The sequence below is a fragment of the Callithrix jacchus genome, chromosome 15, assembly GCF_049354715.1.
Source record: "Callithrix jacchus isolate 240 chromosome 15, calJac240_pri, whole genome shotgun sequence".
NCBI lineage: Eukaryota > Metazoa > Chordata > Mammalia > Primates > Cebidae > Callithrix > Callithrix jacchus.
In genome coordinates this window covers 39,452,162-39,476,576 of record NC_133516.1, presented here as the reverse complement: position 1 = coordinate 39,476,576, position 24,415 = coordinate 39,452,162, and the positions used below count along the sequence as shown (strand labels likewise).

Sequence of the window (24,415 nt, the reverse complement as noted above, 5' to 3'; positions counted from 1 at the left end):
TTATTCCAGTACAATGTGTCTTATATAGTATTGCCAGCTAAAGTGTACATATATATTATAAAAATAAAATCTAAAATGACTATGAATTATTTAATTAGTAAAGGGGTATAGTATTACTTCCTTGTCCTCACTATTTGGACCTTCCAAAATAAGACCTTTATTCTATCAAAATTTCACCCTCATCTCCTTTCTACATGTGCCGTATATGTGCCATATTTTAGTCAAACTGAACTATGTATTATTTCCTGAGAGAACATGTATTTTTCTGTCTTTTTGTGTTTTTACTGAAACTCCTAGCCCTTTCAACTTGGAATGCCTTTGTCTTTAAGTTATATCCATTCTTCAATGCCAAATTCAGAAACAGCTGCCTCCCTGTAATCTTTACTCTTTCCCCTTGACTTTCCTGTTACACTTTGTGCTTTTTCATGGTACCCACCTTCTTATTACAATAATACTCATTTTTGTACATTTCTTATTCCTTCTAAATCATGATATCCTTAAGGAAGAACTGTGTCTTATGCATCTTTTTATCTTCTCTAACACAATACCCTATTCAAAGTAGGTTGTCAATATATATTTGTTTAAGGAATAATAATCAAATAAGGAACTGAGCCAAAGTTTATTCCATTAAGATGTAAACACTTCTTAAAATTTTAGAATGCAATTTTCTTTCAGATTGTATATTGATAAACGTTGTGATGCTTCAGTATTATTGGGTTAATGTATAACTGACTATAGAAGATCCAGATTGTCATTTAACTTCTTTTATTTTCTCTCTTGAAATTGTATGTTAGGGTACCTCATTTTGTTTAAAGATTGACTCCTTATCCTTGACAATCTCAAAATTGTAGGTAGAATTTTTTAGAAACTAAATATAACATTGGGAAAAACAGAATTTGACTGTTGTTTAACTTTCACCTAGTATAGATACGAATAAAGAATGTAAGCTGAGTAAGTTATGGGGGAAAATCTGACTTTAATACTTACTTTGTGATTAGTACTTTGCCATCGTTGGGCAAGTTAGGAGGGTTTTTCTGTTTTAATTTTAAGTTTTTACAAACATTATATGGACCATGTCAAGAGTTGGAAGGTTCTGATCTGGCTGTTGCTGTCATGATTATTGTTTGTTGGCGGAAAAGCATAACTAGCTCTTTGTGTATATCTCATGTCTTGATTTGGGTTTATAAAGGAACCTGATGTTAATAGTAAAAGATATGGATATAGATACAGATAACACATACATATGTAATCCCACACACATTTACTTGTCACTTTCTTCATAGAAGGATCCTGCTTATTTTTATGGATATGTGTATTTCCGACAAGTTCGAGATAAAACTCTAAAAAGAGGCTACTTTCAGAAGGTAATTGTCATATACACTAATAAAAGAGTATTTTTTTATTTTGTGATTAGAAAAATAAAAACTGTTAGATTTAAGAGTCTTTAAAGTCTTTGGTATTTTATCTTTAAACATACTTGGATTTATATATATAAGTGTATATATAATGTGTGTATTTATGTATATATATCTTTTTTTTTTTTTGAGAGGAAGTCTTACTCTGTCACCCAGGCTGCAGTGCAGTGGCGTGATCTTGGCTCACTGCAACCTCTGATTCCTGAGTTAAAGCAATTCTCTACCTCAGCCTCTGGAGTAAATGTGATTATAGGTTCCTGCCACTACACCTGGCTAATTTTTTGTATTTTTAGTAGAGACGGTTTCACCATCTTGGCCAGGCTGGTTTGGAACTCCTGACCTCATGATCTACCCACCTCGGCCTCCCAAAGTGCTGGGATTTGGGATTACTGGCGTGAGCCACTGTGCCCAGCATATATATATATAAATATATATATGATGGAGTTTTGTCCTTGCCTCTCAGGCTGGAGTGCAGTGGCACAACTTGGGCTCACTACTATCTCTGCCTCCCACGTTCAAGTAGCTGGAATTACAGGCACCCTCACCATACCCAGCTAATTTTTGTACTTTTAGTAGAGACAGAGTTCACCATGTTGGCCAGGCTGGTCTTGAACGCCTGACTTCAGGTGATCCACCCACCTTGACCTCCCAAAGTGCTGGGATTACAGGTGTGAGGCACTACACCCAGCCTTGGGTTTATATTTTACCTTTTTTTTTTTTTAGACGGAGTTTCACTCTTGTTACCCAGGCTGGAGTGCAATGGCGCAATATCGGCTCACTGCAACCTCCATCTCCTGGGTTCAGGCAATTCTCCTGTCTCAGCCTCCTGAGTAGCTGGGATTACAGGCACACACCACCATGCCCAGCTAATTTTTTGTATTTTTAGTAGAGACGGGGTTTCACCATGTTGACCAGGATGGTCTCGATCTCTTGACCTCGTGATCCACCCGCCTCGGCCTCCCAAAGTGCTGGGATTACAGGCGTGAGCCACCACGCCCGGCCCTTATCTTCTTTTTTAAAGTGATTGACACCTATCTCTATTTAATTGCTATTGAATTTTTGTTCTCTGTGCTAGATTCCTGACTGCAAGTTATAGTTATTGGACGACATTCTGTCAAAAGCCAGAGGAGTCTGCTTAATTTTGACATTTTAGAATAAGGGAAGGAATAAACAGATTGTAACATTGTTACAACTAATAAAAGCTGAACTATTATATCCTTTTTTGAAGAGCCAATAAATGAACTTTAATAACATCTTAGCCATTATTGTTTCTATTCCAAATGTACAGTTCCTTTTCTTTCTTAAAAAGAATCAGGTAGGTCACAGTGGCCTACACTTACAATCCCAACATTTTGGGAGGCCAAGGTGGGCAGGTTGCTTGAGCCCAGGAGTTTGAGACCAGCCTGGGCAACATGGCAAAACCCTATCTCTACCAAAAATCCACCCTCGCCCCCCCGCCCCCAAAAATAGACTTGGTGGAGTACACCTATAGTCCCAGCTACTCAGGAGGCTGAGGTGGGAGGATCACCTGAGCCCAAGAGGTTGAGGCAGCAGTGAGCCATGATCACACCGTTACACTACAGCCTGAGACTCACTACAGAGTGAGACCTTGTCTCAAAAAAAAAAAAAAAAGAAAAAGAGAAAATAATCTGTTCTATTTAATCCCAGCTAGCAAGACACACTTTTCCTTTTTGTACTCAGAATTTGCCCTGACCACTAATTGGTGTTAGAAAGATAAAGAGTGGTTTTTAAGAAAAAAAGAATGTATAAAAATTAGCATAATTTATATCTGAAATAATCAAACTGTAAAGTTACAATTTCCAGCTATGTGACTATGACAGTTGAACTGTAAAATACAACTCATAAATATTTTGGAGGAGTATCAAAATTTGCTCTTTTTTTTTTTTTTGAGATGGATTTTTGCTCTCGTTGCCCAGGCTGGAGAGGCGTGATCTTGGTTCACTGCAGCTTCCAACTCCTGGGTTCAAGCAGTTCTCCTACCTCAGCCTCCCAAGTAGCTGGGATTACAGGCATGTGCCACCACACCAGGATAATTTTATATGTTTAGTAGAGACAGGGTTTCTCCATGTTGGTCAGGCTGGTCTTGAACTCCTGACCTAGGTGATCTGCCCACCTTTGCCTCCCAAAGTGCTGGGATTACAGTGTGAGCCACCACGCCCAGCCTGCTCTTTCTTTAATGGAAAAAGTTCATATAGCTACTTCTTTTGTGTGTGTGTGTGTGTGTAGAATAACAAAAAATATTTTACTAAAACATAAGATTTACAGAAGTTTCCAGACAAGCCATACAAAATGGCCACAAGCTTTTTTTGAAGGGGTAAATCTACACTTAACAGCAAAGTCCACAATGTTATTAGTGAGGGCTGTGATGTTTGTTTCATGTTCCCATTTTGGTTCAAACAAGCTTGTCCATCTACAGCGTCTAAATAAAGTTAGACTTGGCTAGAGAGCATACTTTAAATACCTGGTTAGCTGCTTTTAACCAATGCAGTTAGATCACCATGAAAGGGGGAAAGGAGCCCATAAAATTAAAATATAACTACCTCCCCCTTCAAAAAAATAAAGAAAAACACCCACACCCCTGTAGCTAACATGACAACTACCTTCATTCACAGTGCTTTATACTTAAACCAGGATGGGGGAAATGAGTAAAAGCAGGAAGGGGCCGCTGCTTTTAATCCTTTCACAATAATCCAGATGATACTAAGAGCCTCTGCTCATGCTTTAGGACAGTGAATCAGGACAAGACATAGATTTGCTAATGTGCGTTTAATCACCAAAGACTGAAGATGTCTGGGCTTTTTTATTCTGTAATGTTTCTAAGACTGCATCCATTAAATGCAAACAAAAAGGAAGAAGTCTTGGCAGAACAGGAGAAGTGATGCACACTTGATGATCAGATCAATTTAAATATTATTCATGGCATATAGCCTAGTCCATGCTCTAGCTGTTTCTATGGCTTGGGCTTTGTTGGTCTTCCACTGCTTCGCTACATCATTTGCTAATGGATCATCTGGATTAGGAGCACTTAACAAGGCCTGGATCGATAGCAGAACTCTGTGGATCTGCAGTGCTGGGGACCACTTATCTTTCAAAATATCTAAACATATTCTTCCCAACTTGTCTACATTAGGATGATGAATTTTGGTCATGAAACGTACTTTAGGGGCTGCCATTGGGTATTCTTCTGGAAGGAATAGTTCAAGTTTAAAAGTTCCTCCCTCAAAGGGGGAATCCTGAGGGCCAGCAATGACCATATAAAAATAACGGGCGTTGCTCTCATCTGGTTCTGCTTTGATGCCAGGAACTGGTTCTGCCAGCAAACGCTGGGTTTCCTTGATCCTGCGGGGCAGCCCAGCCATCTTGTCAGAACCCAAGTTCGACCTCTGGTCTCCCGGCTAATTCTTGATATTGCTATTATAAGGATAATAGCAGCTAGGCTTTCGAAGTTACTCATGGCATTAGTTTTTTTTCCCCCCTTTTTTTCTTTTTCTTCCTCGGAAACTGGGAAGACATTAGTTTGTTTATAGAAAATTCTTTTTTTTTGAAGAGGAGGAACATCTGTTAATATGCCTTTATGCTCTTAAAGTATAGTAGTAAAGTTAAACATTTTGTATTTTGCAGCTATGGTTTTATCATTTTAACTATCCACTGTAAAACCTTTTTTATTTTAAAATCCACACTTTTTGCTGAATTTAGCTTCTTAGTAATTGCTTATGTAAGAAATGAATGGCAAAGCAACTTTTAAAACATTGTTTCTTTTTTTTCCCTCAGTCCTTGGTTTTGATCAGCAGACTACCTTATATTCATTTTTTTCACACTGTCCTCAAACAGATAGCACCAGAGTATTTTGAAAAGAGTGAACCTTATTTGGAAGCAGGTAAGTTTAACATTGTGTGAGCTGAGTACCTTTATGAAGGAGTTTTAAAATTTTTACTGAAATTGAGTGACAAAACTGAAGTTGATTTATAAAAATTTATAAAAGTTGAGGTAGGAATTTAAGGAATATATAATAGGAGAAAGATATAAAACTATTTGTCTGGCATCTGTACCAAAACTGTCTTTTGTTATCTCCTCTAACTGCTTTGATGGTGCCTATTATTATTATTAAGATAATAATAAATGAATATCAAGTTGACAGTTTTAATATTCAGAGTTCTATTGAACAAAAATCCTTATGTCACTTGTAACAGATGGAAGGCCTTTGCCTGTTGATGTGCTTTTGTAGCTAATTAGTAGTAATAAATGAATACAAAAACTCCCTATAATACTTAGTTTAGGGCCGGGCGCTGTGGCTCACGCCTGTAATCCCAGCACTTTGGGAGGCCAAGGTGGGTAGATACCTGAGGTCAGGAGTTTGAGACCAGCCTGGCCAATGTGGTGAAACCCTGTCTCTACTGAAAATGTGAAAATTAGCTGGGTGTGGTGGCGGATGCCTGTGATCCCAGCTACTCAGGAGGCTGAGGCAGAATTGCTTGGACCTGGGAGGTGAAGGTTGCAGTGAGCTGAGATCCCACCATTGCACTCCGGCCTGGATGACAGAGCAAGATACTGTCTCAACAACAAATTAGTTTAGGCCGGATGCGGTGGCTCATGCCTGTAATCCCAGCAGTTTGGGCGGATCACAAGGTCAGGAGATCGAGACCATCCTGACCAACATGGTGAAACCCTATCTCAAAAAAAAATACAAAAAACTAGCTGGGCATGGTGGTGCGTGCCTGTAGTCCCACCTACTTGGGATCCTGAGGCAGGGGAATAGCTTGAACCTGGGAGGCAGAGGTTGCAGTGAGCTGAGATCGCACCACTGCATTCCAGCCTGGCAACAGAGCAAGACTTTATCTTTAAAAAAAGTAGTTAGTTTATTGCTTTCAAAAACTGTATTAACCAGTTTATATCCTAGAACATATGAGTATTTCTGAGTGAAATGTAAAATATTTTCATCACTTTGATTTTTTTTTGTCTTTTATCTTTAATTCTTCCCAGTATATATTTTTTTGCTATATGGAAAGTAGTGTTCTAATTTCTAATCTCTTATTTTTAATACTTGATATTTTCACTTATTCTAGGGAAATATTTTGTTATATTTTTCAGCTTGTAATGATGTTGATCGATGGCCTGCTCCAGTGCCAGGGAAAACATTACACCTGCCTATCATGGGGGTAGTAATGAAGGTAATATCTCATATCTTAATTGTCTCCTTTTTATTTTAATTTTTGGGGGGACAGGGTCTTGTGCTGTCACCCAGGCTGTAGTACAGTGGCATGATCACAGCTCACTACAGCCTGAACTTTCCGGGATCAAGCGATCTTCCCACTTCAGTCCCCCAAGTAGCCAGGACTATAGGCCTATAGGCATGCACCACCATGCCTGGCTAATTTTTAAATTTTTTGTAGACAGGATCTCACTATGTTTCCCAGGCTAATTGTGATCTTTTAAAATAACTTTTGGACAGGTGTGGTAGCTCATACCTGTGATCCCAGCACTTTGGGAGGCCGAAAGTGGGTGGATCACTTGAGCCCAGGAGTTCAAGACCAGCCTGGGCAATATGGTAAAACCTTGTCTCTACAAAAAATACAAAAGTTAGTGGGGTATGGTGGTGCACACCTGTAGTCCTAGGTACTTGGGATATTGCTTGAGGCTGGGAAGTTGAGGCTGCAGTGAGCCATGTTTGTATCACTGCACTCCATCCTGCATGACAAAATCAAGACCCCATCTCAAAAAAAAAAAAAAAGAAAGAAAGAAAAGAACTTTGTAGGAAGCTCCCACATGGGCTTTGCTTTTTAACCTTCTATTAATGTTAATCATGTTATTGCTTTCACTTGTTTGTCATTGATGTGTGGCATTACAGAGATACTGCAATTCATTTTGCTTCCTAGAACCACTAGCACACAGCTTCAGGCACTTCTGATCCCATGGCATCCTGTAGAGTTTGCAGAAGAGTGTCATTTGAATGTAATACATGTACATGTAAGTGCTACCTTCTAGAGTTCTGCAGCTCTATGGCCCTACCAGTGCCTCCAGAGATGAGTGATATGCAGAAACAGATCACTTAGTAGAATTGATTATGAATTAATAAAAATTAAGAGAAATTGGGAAAGCTGTTGGTTTCTAGTTCTAAATGATGTTCTTAACATGAGATGTCAGGACCAAACATGTTCATCCCAGGGTATTATTTCCTGTTAGATTTTTCTTTTAAATTAATTAGCATTTTCCTCTCAGACTTGTATGAGTGTACTGTAAGTGCTTTGCAATTCACTATCGAGTAGGACTTATGACTATGTTCTCTCTGTACATGTGTTCATTTTTATAGGATCTGTATTGTGTTTTTCCCTGGGAAATCATCAAAAGTAATACTGATAGCTCTTTGTTGAGTGTTCTCATTGTTTCCTGTGAGATTTATCCAAACGTCTGGCAAGCTTGAGAGGGTGTGTTTGGGTGTGTGTATATTAATGAAGCAAAGATTGGAACAATAAACAGGAAGCAGTATGAAGCTGATGTCCTTTTTCTGTTTTTCAACATACTTGCTTCTCAGGAAGTTAGTGATTTCTGTGTATATGTGGGTATGGGGACCTTGATTTACTTACTTTTTGCTGTGACTAAAAATAAGTATGACCTTAGTTTTTAACTCTGACATAAATATTTTATTTTTTGTAGCTTTTTTGGCATTACTGACCATACCTTTTTAGCAGTACTTCTCATCCCCTATTCTTTTGTAGCCAAAAATAATTTCCTCTCTTTCTTTAAGGTACGGATTCCCACATGTCATGACAAGCCTGGGACAACTCAAATAGTACAGTTTACTCAGCAGGTAGTGTGGTACTGTGGTAGAATGATCCAGCACATATAGTCTCTTTAACAGACTTTTAAAACTAGCAAATGCAGTTTCTTGAGTTTATTACATATTTCTGAATATTACTGAAATATCACATTAAATAATTTTTAATGAATTGCAAATATGTTCTCTAATGTTTCTTAGGGTGTTTTTTCTTGTTATTTTTCCAGTAGACACCGGAGAATTCAGAAGTTATATTTTAATTCTGACAAAAAGGGGAAAGTGAATTTTTTCTCAACAAGCTTTGATTCTGGGAAAACCTCTTATCTTAGGAGAGTTCTGACTTTAGGAGATTCGGTTAAAAGGATTCTGTAGTTACGATTGCCCTATTTTTCCAAAAGCACCATCTGTTCATGGATAGGGTTGAAGTTTTCATTCGAAATATTTTAACTGGTGTTTTTAACTGGTATACATTTTTTTGTTGTACTTTGTTCTTTGAATTGAATAAAAAACAGCAGTAGGAAAACTAACATTTCTGTCACATATCAATCAGTATTAATAGTAGTATTTCATACAGTTGCGAATTAATCTAATCTTGACTATTAGATTAATTTCTTTTTTTTTTTAAACAAGGAGGAGGTCTCCCTCTGTCACCCAGACTAGAGTACAGTGGCATGATCATAGCACATTGCAGCCTCTAATTCCTGGGCTGAAGTAATTCTCCCACTTCAGCCTCCTAAGTAGCTAGGACTATAGGTGTATGCCACCACACCTGGCTAATTTTAAATATTTTATTGTACAGATGGCATTTTGCTCTGTTGCCTAGGCTGATCTCGAACTCTTGGCATCAAGCCATCTTCCCTCCTGGCTTTCCAAAGTGCTAGGATTACAGGCATGAACCTGGGATTAACTTTTTATCCAAGATATCTATGTATGCTTGATCTTCTGCTATATTAGGGAAGATTGTTAAGACCCATTCTCTCTCTGGCTGCTTCTAAAGGAAGAGAATCTTAAAAGTTAGATAGAACAACATGGCTTATTGATCACAAGATAGATATACTTTGAATTTTCTGTAAATTTTGGTGATATCTTCTCTATTATTTTTCTTTTTTATCTCTCAGGCAGACACAAATATATCTGTTATTTTACCTACTGTTCATGAGGTGGATCTTTTCAGGTAAAGAATAAAAAATTTTGTTAACTGACTTTTCTTTCTTTTGCTTTGTGATGGTGGTGATAATATATTAAAAAAAGAATGTTCTTATATAGAATGTAGAAAAAAATGGGAAGAAAATAGTTACTATGTTTTACATGTTATAAATCTATGGTTCATCCCTGGCTACATGTTATAAGCTTTGACAATTAGGGAAATTTGGATATACAATATGTAAAAATATTTTTTGTTTGCTTTGGTGTGAGAATTATATTGTAATGATGTTAGAAAACGTGATTTAAAAAAAAACATGCATTTTATTTGGGAGTGAAATGTCATGAGGTTTGTGTATTATTTTTAAATACTTCAGTAAGAAAAAAATAGATGACATAAAATGGCAAATATCATTAATTATTAAATCTAAGTGATGTGTATGTTGATGTCTCTCACTATTTTTTTTTGTATGTTTGAAAAATGTCAACATGAAAAATGAAAAAATAAAAAAGTGATACTGTTAGCATTTAAAAAAGAAATAGAGGAAAAAGAAAAAGTAATGTTTGTGCCTTTACCCAGAGCAGCTAAATCTTTGGATTGGTGCCAAGTTCTAGCTCCCCAGGTGGTTCTCATGTATAGGCCAGCTTGAAAAACCACTGCAGTTACCAAATGCTCAAAAAGTCATGGAAGACATAAAATAGATTTTTTTGGTGGGATTTTTTTTTTTCATTTTCGAGACAGAGTCTCACTCTCTTGCCCAGGCTAGAGTGCAGTGCTACAGTCTCGGCTCACTGAAACCTTCGCTTCCCAGGTTCAAGCAATTCTGCTGCCTCAGTCACCCAAGTAGCTGGGCCTACAGGTGCACACCACCACGTCTGGCTAATTTTTGTATTTTTACTAGAGACGCTGTTTCACCATGTTGGCCAGGCTGGTTTCAAACTCCTGACCTCAAGTGATCTACCTGCCTTTGCTTCCCAAAGTGCTGGGATTACAGGTGTGAGCTACCACATCTGCCCAGAGTGTTTTTTTTTTTTTTAATGACTTATAAACTACATGGAATACTACTTCAAAGATTGGTTAGTTTTTAAAAAAACAAAAAAATTGGTTAGCTTTGTATGTTGCTCCTAGCACAGTACCGTCATTCTATTTCTAGATATTTACTCATTCTATTTCTAGGTATTTACTCAAAAAAATGTGAAGACCTGTACGCAAATGTATATATAGCAGCTTTATTCATAGTAGTATAAAACTGTACACAACCAAAGTGTCCATCAACTGATAAATGGACAGATAAAATGTAATACATGAATGCACATGGAATACTACTCAGGAGTAAAAAAAAAAAGGAACAGTTAAAATATGCAACAATATGGAAGACTTCCAAAAGCATTATGCTAAGTGAAAGACTCCAGATATTTGAAGATACTTGCTGAATGATTTCATTTATATGATATTCTGGAAAAGGTAAAACTATAGGGACAGAAATTAGATCAGTGGTTACCTGGGGCTAAAGGAAGAAATCTACTACATAAGGGCTGCAGGGATTTCATGAGGTGTTGGAACTATTTTTTTTTTTAGACGGAGTTTCGCTCTTGTTACCCAGGCTGGAGTGCAATGGCACGATCCGGCTCACTGCAACCTCCATCTCCTGGGTTCAGGCAATTCTCCTACCTCACCCTCCCGAGTAGCTGGGATTACAGGCACGCGCCACCATGCCCAGCTAATTTTTTGTATATTTTTAGTAGAGACGGGGTTTCACCATGTTGACCAGGATGGTCTCGATCTCTTGACCTCGTGATCCACCCACCTTGGCCTCCCAAAGTGCTGGGATTACAGGCTTGAGCCACCATGCCCAGCCGGTGATGGAACTATTATAGATCTTTGGTAAGGGTAAATTTTACTGTATATAAACTATAAATATGACTTTTTAATTTTACTTTTCTTACCCATAACTCCTAAGAATATATCAAGTAATAAATGTGACTTTTAAAACAAATTTAAAAATTATGTTATAGCATTGTTAGGATGAAAAGAGGGAGTGTCCTCAAAATAAATGAATAAATATTACAGAAAAAATGCACTAAGAGGAATGTATACTATTTCTCCTTTTAATACTTGATTCATTAAGGAATAATTTGTTTGCTGAAGTGGCCTCAATTAATACAGAGTTTAATTATCAGACATTTTTTTCTTTTGAACTTCTGGGTATGAGACTTATGCTTTTTTGTTTGTTACTGATTATCTTAGCTTTTGTGGTACAGGTTGCATATGCCATTTATGAAATGCTTAGGATCAGAAGTGTTTTGGATTTTGAACTTTTTTTAATTTGGGAATTTTTAAGTATACATAATGTGATATCTTGGGGATGGGCTCAAGTCTAAACACAAGAGTCACTTACGCTTCATGTACACCTTATACACATAGCCTGAACATACTTTTTAAAAATATTTTTAATGATTTTGTGCATGAAACAAAATTTTGATTGCATTTTGACTTTGACTCATCATGAGGTCATGTATGGAATTTTTCGCTTGTGGCATCATGTCAATGCTCAAAACCTTTTGGATTTGGGAACATTTTAGATTGCAGATTTTCACATTAGAGATGCCCAACCTGTAGTTAATTCCCCCATCACTAACACCTTTAATTAGCACGTGTCTCTTCTCCTGGATGTGAATTACATAATATTATTTTAAGAGTGGGACAAGTTAGTTTGTTGTTTTTTAATTCTTGTTTCCCAAGAGATAAGGAAACCAAATTTTGACAAATAATCTCACATGGTGATAGTATTATGTCAAGCATTTGATAGCTGATAATTAGATTAATAGTTTATTTGTGACAGTGTGCTTTGTTTTGTGTCGATAGAGCTTATATTTCACATTTATTAGTGTGAATGAAAGTTTACCAGTTATATTGAAGGTGATATATTTACATCAAGACTGAGCTTGAGAGCAGAGAGACCTAGAAAGGCATTTGAATTTGAGTGGCAGAGATACAGTAGAGTATAGGGGCTCCTTTCACTAGGTCAAGGTCTATTCCATGGACCATGCTTTTGGCTTCAGATTTCTTAACAGAGAAATAGTTTTCTCATTCTGTTTTTGAGGTGACATTAGAATTGAAGGGCGGTTTTCTGTTGAAAGAAATGGACGTTTTCTTGTCTTACAGTCAGAGACATTTTACCTGATGATATTTGCTATTGGTTCCTAGTACAATGAGAGAGACATCAGTTATCACCTCTCACCATCTGCTTCTCTCCCCTGCTCCCTGTTGTGACTTGAGAAACAAGTTATTTTGGCTTTCTACCGCATTGGCTGAATAGACAACAGTTATGGCTGTTTCTGTGTTTCAGAGATTGAGAAAGCCACTCACCCCATAAAATATATCTCATGCTATTTGACACATGTTAATTTCCTTTGGGTTTAGGTTTCAGATTATAATAACATACTATATCTTTCTCAAAAGGTTGAAACCATTATTTATTTCTTGAAAGTTAATTCCTAATTATTTTCCCAAGGCATGGCTGTTTTAATGCTGAGAGCATAACATAAAGGCATGGTACTCCAGAATGGGAATATAAATGTGGTACCAAAAAAAAAAGATCCGGTGATTTCCTTACAGACCTTCATTTCAGTAATCCTGTACTGTAGTTAATTTGGTGCACACTACTAATATTTTTTAGTTAGAGCTGGAGATAAGTTTCCTGAATATTAAAAACTTGCCTCCCCCCAAAAAAACCTACTTTGATAACATATTATCAGTATAATACAAAGCTTTCAAAAAATGATTTATCTTGTAACTATACTTCCTATCTTCTATTTGTGCCTTTTGCTAATAATATATTAAGATATTTGAAAGACAATGATTTGCAACTTGGTGCGTTAAAGGAATCCCACTATTAAAGTCAGTTGATCAGATGTTTTCATGTAGGCCTTTTTCATTTTTTCTTTGATTATTTTTTACAAGCCAACAGAAAAGTGGCAAGTACAATATGAAGACTTTTTTCCTGAACTATTTGGTAGTAAACTGGACACCTGGTGCCCTATCATCCCTTAATACTTTAGAGTCTATTTCCTACAAACAGGTATACAATGCAACCATCAAAATTGGTAAAATCAACATTGATCAGTTAATAACATCTAATACTAAGACCAGTTCAACTGTTACCAGTTATTATAATAATGTCTAGTTTAGAATCTAGAATAGTTCTTTAGTCTGTCACTTTCATGATCCTGGTATTTTTGTACATTACAGGACAGTTATTTTGCAGAAACTCCTCAGTTTAGGATTGTCTGGTATTTACTTCTGATTAGATTGAGGCTCTGCATCTTTCAGGAGGTGGCACACAAGTTGAGCTTGCCTCATTATTGATGATGTTCATTTTGATCACTTGATTAACGTGGTATCCTCCAAGCTTCTCCACTGATAAGCTGTTTTTTCCTTTTGTAATTAGATATTCTTGGGGAAGACATTTGAAACTATGTATGTTAGTTATTTATTGATGTGTAACAAATTACCCCCAATACTTAGAGGCTTAAAAGAGCAAACATTATTTCACACAATTTCTGAGGGTTGGAAATCTGGGAGCTGCTTAGGTGGGTGGTTCTGGCTCGGAGTTTTTTATGTGGTTGCAGTCAATTGTTATCTGTGGTTTCAGTCAATCAGACATGAGTCTGAAGAGTCTACTTCCCCACAAGGCTTGCTGGCACAGCTGTTGGCTGGAGATCACAGTTCCTTGTGGCTGTTGTTAGGAGGTCTCAGCCCTAGCCTTATGGACTTCTCCATAGGGCTGCCTGAATGTTCTCACAACATGGCAGCTAACTTTTCCCAGAGGAAGCACTGAGAGAAGGCTGAAGCCACAGTGTCCTGTAAGACCTAGCCTTCAAAGATGTACATTGTAATTTCTACCATATTCTGTTGCTTGCAATCAAACCACTAATCCAGTCCACACTCAAGAACAAGAGAATTAGGCTCCATGTTTTGAAAGGAGTGTCAAAGAATTTGTGGACAGATTTTATTTGTTTATTTTTATTTTTATTATTTTTGTAGAGAGGGTGTCTTGCTGTTACCCAGGCTGGTCTTAAACTCCTGGCCTCAAGTGATCCTCGCACCTTCACCACCTAAGGTGTTGGGGTTACAAGCATGAGCCACCATGGCAGCCTGGACGTATTTTAAATCAGCATACTATTTTTAAATATTTGCTTGGACTCTGATTTCTTGCTTTATTCAGTGGATTCTAGTCTATTATTATCTATTTTGATATTCCAAGTGTCCCCAGTTTAGCCAGTGAGAACTTACTATAGGCTGGCTTCTGTGTTTTTGCCATATCTCTGTCATTCTTTTTTTTTTTTTTTGAGACAGAGTCTCACTCTATCGCCAGTTGGAGTGCAGTGGCGTGATCTTGGCTCACTGCAGCCTCCCCCGCTGGGTTCAAGTGATTCTCCTGCTTCACCCTCCTGAGTAGCTGGGACTACAGGCATATACCACCACACCCAGCTAACTTTTTTATTTTTAGTAGAGACAGGTTTCACTATGTTGGCCAGGATGGTCTTGATCTTTTGACCTTGTGATCCACCTACCTCTGCCTCCCAAACTGCTGGGATTACAAGCATGAGCCACGGGGCCAGCTTCTGTCCTTCTTTGAATACTTCCTTGCTTTCTGGTGCAAGATATTCCAGGTTTATTGTTTTTTTGTTTTTGGTAATTAAATAAACTAATGTGTAATTCTCATACCATAAAATATTCAGCCTTTTAAAGTACAATTCACTAGTTTGTTAATGTATTCACAAAGTTGTGCAACCATCACTGCTGATTCCAGAACATTTTTGTCACTTTAAAATGTAGCCCTGTACACATTAGCAGTTCCCATTCCCTCTTCTTCCCAGCCCGTTGCCACTACTAACTTACTTTCTGTCTCTATGGACCTCTATGTACTTGCTGTTTTAGATATTTAATTAGAATCATACCAAATGTGACCTTTTGTGTCTGTCTTCCTTCACCCAGCACAGTGCTTCCTTCACCCAGATCTGTGCAGTATCATGAATCAGTACAGGACTTACAAGGGGGTTATGTCCTGTTAAACCAATTGTAACTTTGAAAATATCATAAGTTGAAAGTGTGTTTTTGATATTTTCAGTTTACAATGGGCTTATCCGGAGGTAAGTCTGTCATAAGTTGAGGAGCATACTGAATGCGCACTGCTTTTACAACATCATAAAGTTGAAAATTGTAAGTGGAACCATTGTAACATGGGGACTGCCTGAACTTCATTTTTTTTAATGGTTGAGTAATATTCCATGTGGATGGACCAAGCACGGTGGCTTACGCCTATAATTCTAGCACTTTGGGAGGCTGAGGCAAGCAGATCACCTGAGATGTTAGGAGTTTAAGACCAGCCTGACCAATATGGTGCAACCCCGTATCTACTAAAAATACAAAGTTAGCCAGGCATGGTGGTGCATGCCTGTAATCCCAGCTATTGGGGATGCTGAGGCAGGAGAATCGCTTGAACCCAGGAGGTGGAGGTTGTGGTGAGCCAAGATCACCTCATTGCACTCCAGCCTGGGCAATAAGAGTGAAACTCCGTCAAAAAAAAAAAAAAAAAATATATATATATATATATATACACACATATATATATGTATACATATTTAATACACATATATATGTTCATCTATAGATGTGTGTGTGTGTGTGTGTGTTGTATATTCCATGTGCATATACCACATTTTGCCTATCCATTCACCATTTGATGGAGATTTCGATGGTTTACACTTTTGGTTATTACGAATAATGCTGTTATCAACATTTGTGTATAAGTCTTTGTGTGGACATGTTTTCTGTTCTCTTGGGTTCCCGATCATCTTGTATTTTCCCTTCCCCAGCCCTAGAATCAGCCATTTATATAAAAAGCCTTGGTTCTTATTAGCAGAGAATAGGATTTTGCAGATGACATGTGGGCACCTGGTATGCTTATTGATATTGGGATGTCATTGCCTTTAGACCCTCTCAAGTAGACAGAGCTAGGATATATGTGTGTATGTTTGTGCATGTGTGTATACGCATTCATATATAAATGCATGTATATATGCACATTCATATATAATATGTTAAATTACTCTTTATTTGCTGATTGGATCAGTACCCCTGTTAGTAATCAATGTTCCATCTCTGCTGCAACTGTTTTTTTTTTTTTAAGTTTTTTGTTTATTTCAAAAGAATTTTGGGGAACAGATGGTGTTTGATTACATGAGTAAGTTCTTTAGTGATGATTTCTGAGATTTTGGTGTACCTATCATATAAGGAATGTATACTGTACCCAATGTGTAGTCTTTTTATCCCTCACCCCCTCCCTTTCCCGCCAAGTTCCCAAAGTTCATTGTATCATTCTTCTTCCTTTGCATTCTCATAGTTTAGCTCCCACTTATGAGTGAGAACATAGTGATGTTTGGTTTTCCATTCCTAAGTTACTGCACTTAAAATAATAGTGTCCAATTCCATCCAGGTTGCTGCGAATGCCATTATTTCATTCCTTTTTATGGCTGAGTAGTATTTCATGGTATATGTCTATACACAACTATATATGTATTTACAACATTTTCTTCATCCATTCATTGATGGGCATTTGGGCTGGTTCCATATTTTTACAGTTGTGAATTGTGCTGCTTTTAACATCTATGTACAAGTATTTTTTTTTAATGACTCTTTTTCCTCTGGGTTGATACCCAGGAGTGGGATTGCTGGATCAAATGGTAGATCTACTTTTAGTTCCTTAAGGAATCTCCATACTGTTTTCCGTAGTGGTTGTACTAGTTTACATTCCCACCAACAGTGTGAAAGTATTCCCTTTTCACCACATCCACTCCAACATTTATTATTTTTTTATTTTTTGATTATGGCCATTCTTGCAGGAGTGAGGTGCTAGAGTACTATGGGTTTGATTTACAGTTCCCTGATAATTAGTGGTGATAAGCATTTTTTCATGTTTGTTGGCAATTTGTATACCTTCTTTTAAGAATTGTCTGTTTATGTCCTTGGCTCACTTTTTGATGGGATTGTTTTGTTCTTGCTAATTTGACTTCCTTATAGATTCTGGATATTAGTCCTTTGTTGGATGTATAGATTGTAAAGATTTTCACCTACTCTATGAGTTGTCTGTTTACTCTGCTGATTATTTCTTTTGCTGTACAGAAGGAAAAGAAGTCTTATATATTTATCTTTGTTTTTGTTGCATTTCCTTTTGGGTTCTTGGTCATGAAGTCTTCACCTAAGCTAATGCCTGGACAGGTTTTTCCAATGTTATCTTGTAGAATTTTTATGATTTCAGGTCTTAGATTTAAGTATTTGATCAATCTTGAGTTGATTTTTGTATAGGATGAGATGAGGATCCAGTTTCATTCTTGTACATGTGGCTTGCCAGTTATCCCAGCACCGTTTGTTAAATAAGGTATCCTTTCCCCACTTTATGTTTTTGTTTGCTTTGTCAAAGATCAGTTGACTGTAAGTATTCGGTTTTATATCTGGGTTCTCTGCTCTGTTCCATTGGTCTATATGCTTATTTTTTTATTTCAGTACAATGCTATTTTGGTGACTATGGCTTTACAGTATAGTTTGAAGGCAGGTAATATAATGCCTCCAGATGTGTTCTTTTTGCTTAGTCTTACTTCGGCTATGCAGGTTCTTTTTTGGTTCCATATGAATTTTAGGATTGTTTTTTCAGTTCTGTGAAGAATGATGATGGTATTTTCATGGGAACTGCTTTGAATTTGTAGATTGCTTTTGGCAATATGGTCATTTTCACAATATTGACTCTACCCATCCATGAACGTAGGAGGATGTGTTTTTTCATTTGTTTGTGTTGTCTATGATTTTTTTTCATCAGTGTTTTGTCATTTTCTTTGTTGAGGTCTTTGACCTCCTTGGGTAAGTATATTCCTAAGTATTTAATTTTATTTATTGCAGCTATTGTAAAAGGGGTTGATGTGATTTTCAGCTGGGTTGCTATTGGTGTATAGGAGAGCTACTGATTTGTGTACATTAATTTTGTATCCTGAAATTTTGCTGAATTCATTTACCAGTATCTAGGAGCTTTTTGGATGAGTTTTTAGGGTTTTCTAGGCATGTGATCATGTCATCAGCAGTGACAGTTTAACTTCCTTGTTAACAATTTGCATGCTCTTTATTTCTTTCTCTTGTCTGATTGCTCTGGCTAGGACTCTGCTGCAACTTTGTCCTCCATGCTAATACTTTTCTCATCCCTCCTGGGCTCTGATATTCCACACCTGGCTTCCCTTCTGCATGGATACCCTCCTTACCCTGCTCACTCTCTGATTCTCCTTGTTGGATTGACTCCCCCTATGGATACCCTCCTGTCTCATTCAGGTAACTTTATCCCATAAGATCATGTATACAAGTGGGTGCCATCTCCCCTCTTTTGGGCTCTGACTTGACATCAGGTCAAGCCTCACATCAATGCCCTCCTTACCCTGCTTGTATGCTTACACACCCCATTCCGGGGTACTTCTCCATGAAGATACCCTCATTCCTCTGCTCTGACACGTTGTACCAAGTGATCCCGCACTGTGACAGCCTCCTCAACTCATTCTGTCTTTGATGCTACACATCGGGCTACCTCTCTGTGCTTTCTGGGCTCTGTGAATGCAGACCAAATAATCCCCACAAATGTATACCTTCCTCACCACATTTGGGCTCCAGCAGCACCACAGCAGGCCACCACCTGGATGTAGATGCCCACCTTACTTTACATAAGCTCAGACATGCCTCGCTGGCCAGTGTGGCTCTCTTCTCCTTGTGGCAGAGATACCTACCATGTTCTGCTTTAGGACTGAGTTGTTTAGGAAGGGAAGAGGAAGAACTCTTTTGCCTTACCCATGAGCTGTTTTTTGTTTTTGTTTTTTTCTTTTGTGGCACTTGTCTTGTTTTTGAATAGTTAAAATTAACTCCCCTAATTTCCATCTCATAATTTGTTGCATATTTTGCACTTAATTTTTTTTTCTTTTTCTTTGCATGTGTGTCTTTTCAACTGAGTGGATTGGTTATGTTTTTCATAAATAGATAAGATTTTCCCCCCTAATTTACTAGAAAAAATTTTTACCAAGCCAGGAGGAAATTCCTAAATAAGTGAAAGTTTCCAAATGTCTTAGGCTTAGTAGCATACTAGCAGAGTTGTGTCCCAACAGGCCTCCATGCAATTCCAGGGCTGCTGTAAAAATACGTGGCATTTCTGTAGTGGGAGGATCTGCCCAGGAGGTTTGCTCTTGTTCAGCATTAGCACTCCCCCTTGTGATTTGTCATCATTCTTTAATGTCAAAAGTATTGGCTTTTAAATTAAGTATATCCAATAAGTGCCTCTTGAAGAAAATTAATTTTTCTTGTTTCCTTAAAAATATTTAGAATTGAAATAGAAATGTATGAAAGTAATATCGATAAAATAGATCTATCATATGGTACAACAATTTTTTTTCTTTTTTTTTGAGACGGAGTTTCGCTCTTGTTACCCAGGCTGGAGTGCAATGGTGCGATCTCGGCTCACCACAACCTCTGCTTCCTGGGTTCAAGCAATTCTCCTGCCTCAGCCTCCAGAGAAGCTGGGACTACAGGCACAAGCCACCATGCCCAGATAATTTTTTTGTATTTTTAGTAGAGACGGGGTTTCAACATGTTGACCAGGATGGTCTCGATCTCTCGACCTCATGATCCATCCACCTCGGCCTTCCAAAGTGCTGGTATTATAAGCGTGAGCCACCGTGCCCAGCCTGATACAACAATTTAAGAATTATATGCTTTTATTATTTGTCATTTGTTCCTTGTGTCAGTATATTACATTTAATTTTGTAAAAATTAGTATGAGTCATTGATAGATGTTTTTATGTGAATAAAAGGGACTTAATGTCTCTATATATCACCATCTTCTAAATGAATTTGTGTATCAGATCAAGATACAAATAGCAGGAAGAATTTATGTCGGTGTGGAGTTTTTAGAAATATTATGTAGGAATTTTAAAAACAGGATTGGCTATTTGTTCAATAAAAAAAAATCTGGAGCCATTTGTTCAATTAAGAAAAACAGGATTGGCTATATTAAAAAATATTTCTACTGTACATCACCTTTCAGGTGTTTCTGCCCAGTTTTTCTTCATAGTCAGATGCTCTGGGAGCTGGTGCTGTTGGGGGAGCCCCTTGTGGTTATGGCACCATCACCATCGGAATCGTCAGAGACTGTATTGGCACTTGTTAAGTGAGTATATTTGGTTACTATTTTTGACTTTCTTTTTTTATGCTGTAGTACTGAACCTGTTGGTGATATTTGCAGCACTTCCCATCTGTCGTATGTTTCCCCACCCATTATTGCATTGATTCACGCAACACCCCTATCAGAAGGTAATGCTTATTATAGCACCATTTTATGGATGAGAAAATTGATTCAGGCTCCATGAGGGCTGGACCATGATTGATTTACTAGCTATGTACTAGTTACTATCAGTCACACGACTGATCAGTGTAGAGTCAAAGGCACATAGCTAGTAAATGGTAGAGCCAGAATTTCACCCCATTTTCTGCCCCAGACCCAGTGTGTTCTTTCAGTATGCCATTTCACATTACATATACATAAATATATATATGTGTATATATATATATATTTTTTAATTCTGTGAAATGAGTTTACCATTTATTGAAGTAAACAAAGTATCCCTTTGTGTGTATACTATTTGTGTAGATGTTATCTGCTTATGGATTAGGACCTTTAATTTTTTGTGTCCTTTGTTTTCCTGTTCCACAGCTGTATTTCTCCTTTAAAGTACTTCAGTGATTTCCGACCTTATTTCACTATTCATGATAGTGAGTTCAAAGAATATACTACCCGCACTCAAGCTCCGTAAGTAAACAGAATAACTTCTATTGACCAGGTATTACCTTTATAACCAAAATTATATAGAATTATTTTTGGTAGTAAAAGTTTAACCTAAATTGTGAACTTATAGTCAGAATGATCTTATAAAAGGAAAGTTTGAGGAGCTGCTGAAAGTAATTTTAGATTTTAAGAGTTAGTACCTTATTTGAGTAAGTTATTTATTTATTTATTTAGAGATGGAGTCTCGCCCTGCTGTCCAGGCTGGAGTGCAGTGGTGTGGTCTCAGCTCACTGCAACCTCTGCCTCCTGGGTTCAAGTGATTCTCCTGCCTCAGCCTCCCGAGTATCTGGGATTAAAGGCTCCTGCCACTATGCTTGGCTAACTTTTTTGTATTTTTGATAGAGATGAGGTTTCACCATGTTGGTTAGGCTGGTCTTGTACTCCTGACCTCATGATCTCTCTACCTCAGCCTCCCAATGTGCTGAGATTACAGGTGTGATCCACCTCACCCAGCCCAAGTGATTTTGTTTATTAATGGAAGCTATATTGTCATTAATAGCCACTATATTGTACTTTCAATTCTATTTTTTCATGAAAAATCCTTTCAGTCTGTAAAAAGAACAGAAAAAATAATCTTACCCTTTCCCTTTTATCTCCTGCTCTATTGCTCATGTTTTTATAGCTAGATTTCTAAAGCAACAACAAAAATCTCCATGTACTATCTCCACTTCTTGATTTTCTGGTTGCTTCTAGTCAGCTGTGGATGGACTTCTTCATATTTACTGAATTTGTTCTTGCCAAATCATCAAGACCCTTCTCACTTTTTGACCCAGTGGGCATATCATTGCCCTGTTTTTTCCTTTCTTTCTTCCTTTTTTTTCATTTTTTCTCTCTCTCTCTTCCCTCCCTCCCTGTATCCATCCCTTCCTTTCCCTTTCCTCATAAGGTATCTTTCAAATTTCTTCTAGAGATATCTTTCTAATAAGCACTTTTTCTTTCATGCAGCATTCCTTTACTTGGTTATCTAGTACTTTCCCTTTGCCTGTAAGATAACATCTATCAGGCAGTCCAAGTCTTGAAAAAAAAAAAGATAACATCTAAACTTCTTAGCATACAAACTTGGTACTAATGATCTGGGCAACAATATTCTCATTTCTGACTATTCATCCTTTCTGCTTTTTGCTTCAGGAATGCTAAACTCTGTAGTTCTACGGACAGGCCATGATGTCACTTCATTGCTTTGAACATAGTTTGTTCTGTATCATTCTTCCCTCTCTCATCCACTTGGCAAAAAACTCCTATTCATCTTTCATGTCTTCCTGTAAATATTATCTCTTTGGTGAGGCTGTCCTTTAATCCCCGATAGATGTAGGTTCTCCTTTGTGATTAGCGTTCATTTTAAACCACCTTCATTGTCTTCTAATTTTGGTATTCTAACTGGGTGTGTATACTCTTCTTCCTGTGTGCTGTTGGAAGGACTGTGTCCTTTCATCTTTATATGCCTAGTACAAAACACATTGCCTGACATATAGTTGATAGTAATATGTTGAGTAAAGGAAAAAACAATCTGTGTTTTGTTCATTGAAAAGAAAATGTAAGATATTCTTCACTGATTTAACATTCATCTTTTTCTCACCTTTTTTGTTTTGTTTTGTTTTATATAGGCCCTCAGTTATATTAGGAGTAACCAACCCTTTTTTTGCTAAGACACTGCAGCACTGGCCACATATTATTCGAATAGGAGACCTTAAACCTACAGGTAAAGTATAAACTTGGTGTTCTGTTTTTAGTGCGCAATGTTGCCGAACAGGTTTCGCTCTTCCTTTCTTTTCATCCTTGATTACTTTTTATGTTGATGGCAGCTTTCTTTGAGGCCTTTGGAGAAGAGTATAACTTCCCACTAAAATATGCAGGTTCTTATATATAATCTGTTATGTCCTCCTACCAAAAAATGTGCTTATAGTGTTACAGACATTGAATGAATTATAGTAAAATGAAGTCTCAAAAATGTTAATCTCAATAAAGCAGAAATTTCCAGTACCGCTTGAGTAAAACCTTGTAAAAGACTAGAATTACTCCAGACTTGTCACAAAATTCTCAGCTAGGTCTCAGAACAAGTATACGTTACTGTAGCACAGGTTATTGATTTAGGGAGTGGTTAAAAGTGTCTTTCCCACTTGGAAAAGACAGCACAGTACCTTGATCATCATAGGAGTTTTATTTATTTATTTATTTATTTTTGAGGCGGAGTTTCGCTCTTGTTACCCAGGCTGGAGTGCAATGGCGCGATCTCAGCTCACCGCAACCCCCGCCTCCTGGGTTCAGGCAATTCTCCTGCCTCAGCCTCCTGAGTAGCTGGGATTACAGGCACACACCACCATGCCCAGCTCCATCATAGGAGTTTAACAAATGTTTAAGTATATGAATTCTGAGGTTGGAAGCTTTGTTAACCTAGATGACAACTAAATGGTACGTTAATTAAGGACATGAGTGTTGGGTATGAGAAGATATGAAAAAGAAGTTTTTGATCTTAATTTAATCTTGACATTTATTTTCATGGTTTGAGCCTTAGACTATTTTATTAATTGTGATGTAGTAGACTACGGACTATTTTCTCCTTCCATCAGTAGAAGTTTATCTTACATAACAATGGACATTCATGAATCTTCCACTGAAATAGTTGGGATTATGAAATTATTTTCTAATAACTTTATAATGTACTTTATTTATTTATTTATTTATTTATGAGACAGAGTTTCACTCTGTTGCTCAGGCTGGAGTGCAGTGACGTAATCTCTGCTCTCCCAGGTTTGAGCATTTCTTCTGCCTCAGCCTCCCAAGTAGCTGGGATTGCTGGCACCCAACGCCATGCCTGGTTAATTTTTTGTATTTTTGGTAGAGATGGGATTTAGCCATGTTGGCCGGGCTGGTCTCAAACTCCTGACCTTAGGTGATCTGCCCACCTTGGCTTCCCAAAATGCTGGGATTACAGGTGTGAGCCACACTCCCAGCCACTACTTTTTTTTAAATTTTTTGAGACAAAGTCTGGCTCTGTCACCCAGGCTGGAGTGCAGTGGCGTGATCTCGGCTCACTGCAACCTTCATTTCCTGGGTTCAAGATTCTCCCGCCTCAGTGTCCCGAGTAGCTGGGATTACAGACAAGTGCCACCACACCTGGCTAATTTTTATAGTCT

At 37.5% G+C, this 24,415-nt stretch overlaps 1 protein-coding gene and 1 pseudogene across 9 annotated transcripts in view; one reads left to right on the top strand and one right to left on the bottom strand.

Moving 5' to 3' along the window:
* DENND6A (DENN domain containing 6A) overlaps positions 1-24,415 on the top strand; it is a 60,513-nt gene that overhangs the window by 21,591 nt on the left and 14,507 nt on the right. For 3 of the 8 annotated variants that reach the window (XM_008981871.5, XM_008981866.5, XM_078351282.1), the window contains exons 5-12: positions 1,284-1,364; positions 5,208-5,313; positions 6,525-6,604; positions 8,179-8,241; positions 9,327-9,382; positions 20,484-20,606; positions 21,150-21,245; positions 22,886-22,980. In XM_008981871.5, coding sequence (XP_008980119.1) covers positions 1,284-1,364; positions 5,208-5,313; positions 6,525-6,604; positions 8,179-8,241; positions 9,327-9,382; positions 20,484-20,606; positions 21,150-21,245; positions 22,886-22,980 — 700 coding nt within the window. The remainder of the gene's footprint in view (positions 1-1,283; positions 1,365-5,207; positions 5,314-6,524; positions 6,605-8,178; positions 8,242-9,326; positions 9,383-20,483; positions 20,607-21,149; positions 21,246-22,885; positions 22,981-24,415) is intronic. The other 5 variants (XM_078351280.1, XM_008981867.5, XM_008981869.5 and 2 more) reach the window with 4 other exon arrangements.
* LOC100414824 (ubiquitin-conjugating enzyme E2 N pseudogene) lies at positions 4,235-4,923 on the bottom strand (annotated as a pseudogene). Its single transcript, XR_013527398.1, has one exon. The product of XR_013527398.1 is annotated as a ubiquitin-conjugating enzyme E2 N pseudogene (transcript).